Here is a 7,402-nt window from a genome sequence, read left to right as displayed (position 1 = left end):
GATATTGTTCTATAATTTCTACATTCTGTGGGATCACCTTTCTTTGGAATGGGCACAAATATGGATCTCTTCCAGTTGGCCATAGATACCATGTAAAAACTGTATTAATATGTGCCTCATTACAGAAGCAGCCGAAAGAACTAGATCACACAGTTAACTGAAAGGTAACTTAAGGAAAAGCTGTTTTTCTTTCTTTCTTTTTTTTGGTAAAACTTTAAAACTCAGGCTGAAGAAAAACATCTTTTTTTCTAATGGAACTCCCATTAGAAATTTTATAAATACATGTGCCTCAATAGTACATTTTCAGCAAGTCTGGTTGGTATGATGCTACCATGGTAGATAAATATTAATAAAAATTTAAAGTTTCCACAGGTTTAAATGCTTTCCTTCAAAAATAATCATAATTTAAAATTATATCATACTGTGTAATTTATATAATTTAAAAGAGAAGAAAAATACATTTCCTTTAAGCCTTGTTTGGAAGAACAGATGAGCCCCAGGTGTGAATAAGGTGCCTGAGTGATAACACTTGGTCACAATACTGAAAAGAAGTATTTAGACCTTTCTGTAAAATGTACCAAACACTTAAAAAAGAAAGAAAGAAAGAAAAGGGGAAAAAAAATCTAGTAGCATCCCTTGGCGTGCAAAGTCAGCAGGAAATGATTATCCATAATGTTGACAGTTTTCATGGTGAGTCTTGGTCAAGCATTCAAAAAGCGTCAGAGAATTGTTCAGGTTAGGTTCTGTGGAATGCCTTGTCCTTATTTTAACCGAGTTCCAGGATTTCATTCCCTTTATAATATCTCTGGCAGGATCATGTTCAATTTAGAGCAAATACAAAATGAAAACTAAATGAAACTAACAAATACATTAGGAACAAAAGCTGATCATTAAGATCTGTAGTCTTTCCAGTTCACTTTAGTAGTCCAGCTTTCTCTGAGCACTTCATCAAATTTTTGCTTGAATTGTTTGAGTGCTTTTTCTTCACTCTTCCGTAAGAGAATCCTTGAGATACCATACATCCTTGACTGACGTGAGCTCAGGAAGCCCTACAGTCAACATCAGCTCGAACACAGTGATAAAGAAATTCCCATGCCATAGTAAAATCAGATATGCATCCTTACAACACTGGCAGAACTGGCCAAACTTTTCTGTGTTTCCTGTTTTTCCTTGTTGAATGTCATGAATGAAATTATAGGTAAGAATAAATGGCACTCTTTCTTTTTTAATACCAAATTTAGACTCAAAGTTTCCAAGAATATGTGTGAAGTCAATGTGGAAGAGCTGGCCAGTTTTCTTGATCATGATGTTGTCACTATGTCTGTCACCAATCCCAAGGACATAAGAAGCCACACACTAGCCAGCACAGGACAGGGTAAATTCCTCAATAGCTCAGTCCAGGTCCTCCCCAGAACTGTATTCTTTAAGCCAGTTCCGAAGGGCATCTTTGTTGAAGGCTGTAGTGGCTGCCATATTGCTACTGTTCAGCTGAATGGTGGCAATTGTTTCAGAGGTGCTCACAACTTCAGTGAGGCCAGAACCATCTCTTGTTGCTAAACAGCCATAAGGCAGCATCCGAAGATCCAGACTAGCTTCTTTCCAGAGTAAATCCATCAAGTGCAGCATCTGTCCCAACCCTGTGGCCTCCTCATGGGAGACCCCTCTGTTGCCATGTTTCTTCCCACTCCTCACCCCAGTTTTGTTCTGCAACTATAACTAGACCTCTTGGTTCCTCGACCCAGCACTTTTGCTTCTCCCCACCCTTCATTCCTTCTCTGTTTCTCAACATGGGAGCACTAGGGCTGTTGCCCCCAACTGACCTTCATCCCTTGTTAATTAAATGTTAATGGTCATTTAAAGGCCAAAGTTCTGTCTTCCAAACTCAAGAATGTTCTGTGTGTTCATTTTTGTGATAACCGCTATTGAGTTGATTTTGACTCATAGTGACTGTGGTGTAGTAAATGACATAGTGTGGCTTTTCTAGCCATAAGTCTTTGTGAACTCCTTGGTGGAATTTGCCATGAGCAACTGAGTAGCTCCTGATTGCTAAAGTTATCCACCTGGGGTATTTCTGTTGAACCAGCACAAAGTAATCTTCTGCGAAGTTTGCATCCTCTCAGGTGTATAGAATTCTGATGTTGGTATTGGTCAGTGGTCACTCTGCCAGGCTTAAAAGGAGCCCTCCTAGAGGCAGAACATATCTCTCTCACTGCCAGCTGGGATACATAAGAAACACGTGCTGCTGAGAGACTGAGAGACACACATTGCTGGGAGAGACACTGAGAGACACACACTGCTGGGAGAGACATGCACTGCTGGGAGAGAGACTGAGAGAGACTGTCGGCTGAGAGACGGCAGGCTGAGAGAGACTTGAGTGTGTTTCTGAACTTGAATTATAGCCTATTGCTTCCCTAATAAGCCCCATAATCGGTGAGTTCTGTGTGGCCAGTGCAGTGAATTATTGAACCCAGCAGAGAGGTGGTGGATGCTGTGGGAGGAACAGCTGGTGTCAGGGTTGGTGAAAGGGCTGGAGGGAGGTGGCATGTCTGGCCTCGCAGGAATAGGCCTTTGGCTACTGATGGTGATTCTGTCTTCCTCTTGTGGAGTTAGAGGAGGAGGTCAGAAGATGGGGCATCCCTGCCTCTTTGGCAGTGACTCTATAGGATAGAGTAGAACTACCCCATAGGCTTTCCTAGGCTGTAGTCTTTACAAAAGCAGACTACCACATCTTCTTCTTGTGGAGCATCTGGTGGGTTCAAACCACCAAACTTTTGGTTGGCAGCCAACCACTTAACCCCCGACCAGCAGGCTTGTTCCTAAGACCATAGGATCATTAATGATCAGTTCTCTCTGTCAGTCTTCAATTTATGGTGAAAGATTGTTCCTATTAGAGTATTCAGGTAGGCTGCTCCTTATTGCCATTCTCAGGTCTTGCCAAAACTTTAGAGGGAATGTTCCAAAAGTAGACTAACCAGTTGTCTTTGTTTCTTCATGTTGGAGTAGCAGAAGTACCACAAGTGGGTGGTTTTAAGGTACAGAAGTTTCTTTTCATACAGTTAAGGAGGCTAAAAGTCTAAATTCAAGATACTGGCTATAGGGAGAAGACCTTTCTTTTCTGTCTCAGCTTCTACTAGGCAACAATCCTTGGAGTTTCTGGGTTTGTAGATTTATCTGCCTCTGTAATCTTCAAATGGTGTCTCCCTTCTTCAATCTGTTTACTTGCCTCTATGTCTGTCTTGTTGTTGTATACTGTCAAGGTAAGTCTAACTCATAATGATCCTATAAAACAAAGTACAATATCCCCATAGGGTTTCCTAGGCTGCAATCTTGTAGACTGCCCAGTCTTTCCTCTTTGGAGCTGCTAGATGGGTTCAAACTGCTGACATTTCAGTTAGCAGCTGAATGCTTGACCACTGCACCATCAAAATGTGCCTTATGTCATGCAATGGGGATTAGGTTTAGGACATATCTTACACTGATAGTACCAAATTAACATAACAGAGACAATTCTAATTCCAAATAGAACTATATCCACATGTCTAGGGGTTAGGATTCCAACACATATTTTTGGAGACAGAATTCAATCCATAACACCAGTAAATCTCAGGAAAATTCACTGAGAACCAGAACCTGAGAATTGGAGACTCCTCTCATTCTGCCTGGTCACAACCCAGCAAAAGGTGGACAGAGCATTGACTTCATAACAGACAGGGTTTTGGATGTAGCTCACCTGCCTACTAGCTATTGACCTTGGGAAAGTTATACAAACTCTCTCAGTTTTCTGTTCTGTAAACTGGAGAAAATGGTATCTATTTCATGAAGGTTTTGTAAGAATTCCATTAAAGTAGAGAATATAAGTAAAGCACCCAGTCACATAGGTTACCATTTTAAAAGAATAGAAGACATTTTCTTCTTTTTTTAATTGTTACTGTCATTATTATTATTAGCAATTATTTGTTTCATTTTCTCCTAACAGAGACGTGGTCATGAAGACTGTGATGATTGCTATGAAAATGGTTTATAAGGCATGTTGTTGTAGTTAAGGGCTGTTGAGTTGACTCTGACTCATAGCAACCACATGTAACAGAATAGAAGTGCCCCAAAGGGTTTTCTTGGCTGTAATCTTTCTGGAACCAGATTGAAAGATCATTGTCGCACAGAGCTAGTTGGTGGGTTTAAACTGTCAGTCTTTTGACTAGTAGTCAAATGCCTAACCAATTGTGCCACCAAGGCTCCTCTCATAAAATACATTTTTAAAAAAACCCACTGCTATTGAGTTGATTCCAACTCATAGCAACCCCCATTAGGTTTCTGAGGTGGTAAATCTTTATGGAAGTAGATTGCCCCATCTTCCTTCCACGGAGTGGCTGGTGGGATTGAACTGCCAACCTTCTGGTTAGCAGTCAAATGCCTTACACCATCAGAGCTTCTTTATAAGACACATAGCACCATCAAAGTATGCAGTTATAGTCTTGTCATCATTATCTCTGAACCAGTATCCCCAGGGGATGGACAATGAAGTAGGTGGAAGGGGGAGGAGATGGGAAGGAGAAATCCCCCAGAGATATCTCCAAGGGGATGTTTCAAATGAATCCCAAAAGTTGCAGATAGTTTTGAGGAAAAAATTTAAGGACATAATTAACATTGGCCCAAAAGTAGTGTCTGGTCAAATATATAAGAATGGAAATGTCTATTACTAGTGTAAGGTAGATGACTAAAGTGATGAATGCCCATCAGATTGTCAGGGGTGGCAGAGCTATCTTAGGGAGGGAGAATGGCATTTAGGGGGTGGGTGATGGGAATGAAGTCCAGTTTCTTTCATTTATGACATTTATGGCTCATTCTATTTGGATCTGGAATATCATGGTGGTTTCCTTCCCTTCCTTCCTTCTTCTTTCCCTCCCACGCTTTTCTTCTCTCCCTCCCTCCCTCCTTCCCTCTCCTACCTCTCTTCTTTCCTTTTTCCTGGCTTTAGAAAGCACCTAACACAAAGCATGCAGGGCATTGGCCACATGAACCAATATGCTACTCTTACATTATTGCTCTCCCATAGTATTGAAGAAGAAAAACCAAAGAGCAGTTGTGAAGGATGTTAGAGTCAGTTTGGTACTCTCATCTCCTCACCTACTCCCATTAGATTCAGAATGGAAAAAACAAGAACCCTTGATTCCCTGATAATTGCATGGGCTTTTCAGAAATATTCTCCTTGCCCTCTTAGAGGAAGTTTAGGAGGAAGCCTATTTGGTCTTTAACTGCCTGAAATTCTTGCTGTTTTCAAGTTTTTTGTTTTTAAATATCCCAGAGCCTACAAAATAGGATCAACAGAAATCTTACCAAAGAGTAACTCTAAAAATGTAGCCATAAGACTGTGTGTTCCAAGAAGTTTACTAAGACCCCAAAAATATTCTTTGTTTGGGATCCAAAGAGTGTCGCTGTGGTCATCATCTTGGGATGGATAATACAGACGCAAGAAACTGCCCTGTTGAGAGAGGAAATTAATGTACTTTTAAGAAGTTGCTTCTCAAACATATTCCAACAACTATTCTGCATATTTAATTAGTGAGGCCCCAACTACTCTGTAGTTCATTAAAAGATTCAGAGAACATTTTAAGCTGCTTGTGGTGATTAAAAACTGCTATGAAAGAGAAGAGAAACCAAACAATATGTTTTCTAAGTGAAAAGAAATTATAAGCAACCAGCTTCAGCCATTAAAAATAACTCACTGCTGTCGAGTCGACTCCATTCATAGAGACCCCTCCTTGGGTTTCTGAGGTGGTATCTCTATGGAAGTAGATCACCCAATCTTCCTTCTGAGGAGTGGCTGGTGGGTTTGAACCATCAGCCTTCTGGTTAGCAGTCAAATGCCTTAGGCACTATGCCACCAGAGCTCCCTCAGTCATTGAGAAAGAGGAAAATAAAGAGAGGCTGCAAGTTAATTCATTAAATGACAGCAATGAATTAGGGAATGACTAAACTAGTAAAAGGTTTCTTCCGAAGCAACACAAATGGCAAAATGAGTCATTCCTAAATGAAGGTAGTGTCAAGTTCTAATACCTTCTAGTAGGCTATGAAAACAGTCAGTATTAAAAGTATGTAAGGATAAGTTATATTAATCAAAGCATCACCTTATTAGTGTAATCAAACATCAAGTCTGTACAACCAACAGAATAAGATCCGTCTCCTTTGGGAATTTTAGTTTGGCCAAGGTTTGCAGCAACCATCAAATCTTGTATTTTATTGATCCAAGCTTGGAAAAAAAGAATAAAAAAAAAAAAAAACACAATAGGTAAATATCATCTCATTTGTCATCAGTTCCACCCTAGACTTTATTATGCAAAGGAATTTCAAGGGACTGTAGTTAATGCCAGTAGCTATGGCCTCCCTCTTTTCTTCATCTAACTATTAAAATACACACGTAATTACTGAGGGTCTTCTGTGAGCAAGGCACTGTGTTGGATTTTTGGAGGATAAAAGATAAAAAGTTGGAGGGAGACATAACTTTTCTTGCAAGACACTTATAGTAATGACCTTGCCCTCACGTTCTACTTCTATTCAGATTATATTAAAAATGACTTATCTAATCTGTTTTCTGAAAACATTAACTTAACCCCACAGTTTAGATATATTTTCCCAACTTTCTATTGGACATCTCAACCCTGATGTTCTTCCCATAGGAATATCAAAGCCAATGGTCTAAAGTAAAACTAAATGACTATTCCTAACTCTTCCTTTTCACCCCCCTACTCCTGAGTCCCTATCTCATGCATCCCGAGTCAGGAATCTGGGAATCATTCTATGCTTCTACCTCTTTCTCACCAATTCTCTATTTCTAACCAAGTCTCAATTTCCAATATTTGTATTTAGCTTAGAATTATTTCTCCAATATGTCCTGACCTCTGACTCAACTGCGTCATTAAAACCCTCATTATCTCTTTCTTTTTTTCACTCCTGTTTGTCCTGCATTACCTCCGTGTGAATGTTGCCCCTCTGGTGCCTCGTGGTCTATTATACCAAGGGATGTATTTCCACAGAGTATGTGGGTGCGTCACCCTGGGTTGAGTGGTCTACATGTACATCTTGTTAACTATTGGTCTGAGAGCCAGCCCCTAGGAGAGAGCTTTATTCCAGGTGCAGAATGTATCCCAGGGGCATAGTATTAGGACTCTCACCAGACTCCATCCAACCAGTAATTCTGGTCATTATTGAGTTTTTGGATTTTGTTCCATGTTTTCCCTCCAACTCTCTCCAGGATCTCCAGATTTGATCCTTTCCTGAGTGGTTGGCATTGGTAGCCAGGCACCATCTCATTTTTCTGGTCTTGAGGGCCGTCATGTCCTAGGGCTGATTGCTTCCAAATGCCCTTGTTTTTTTTGCACTCTTCTTTGCTTCCAATGCTAGGAGA

General features: G+C 40.4%; 1 protein-coding gene across 1 annotated transcript in view; it reads right to left on the bottom strand.

Moving 5' to 3' along the window:
• The window catches only part of PLA2G7 (phospholipase A2 group VII), a 36,799-nt gene that overhangs the window by 20,260 nt on the left and 9,137 nt on the right, over nt 1-7,402 (bottom strand). The window contains exons 2-3 of the mRNA XM_007936296.1: nt 6,126-6,247; nt 5,335-5,479 (exon numbers count right to left, since the gene is read on the bottom strand). Coding sequence (XP_007934487.1) covers nt 5,335-5,479; nt 6,126-6,247 — 267 coding nt within the window. The remainder of the gene's footprint in view (nt 1-5,334; nt 5,480-6,125; nt 6,248-7,402) is intronic.

The sequence above is a fragment of the Orycteropus afer genome, unplaced genomic scaffold (assembly GCF_000298275.1).
Source record: "Orycteropus afer afer isolate SDZICR_OR568_19922 unplaced genomic scaffold, OryAfe1.0 scaffold00034, whole genome shotgun sequence".
Lineage (NCBI taxonomy): Eukaryota > Metazoa > Chordata > Mammalia > Tubulidentata > Orycteropodidae > Orycteropus > Orycteropus afer.
The sequence above is the reverse complement of the archived record's forward strand: the minus strand, read 5'-3'. Positions and strand labels throughout refer to the sequence as shown.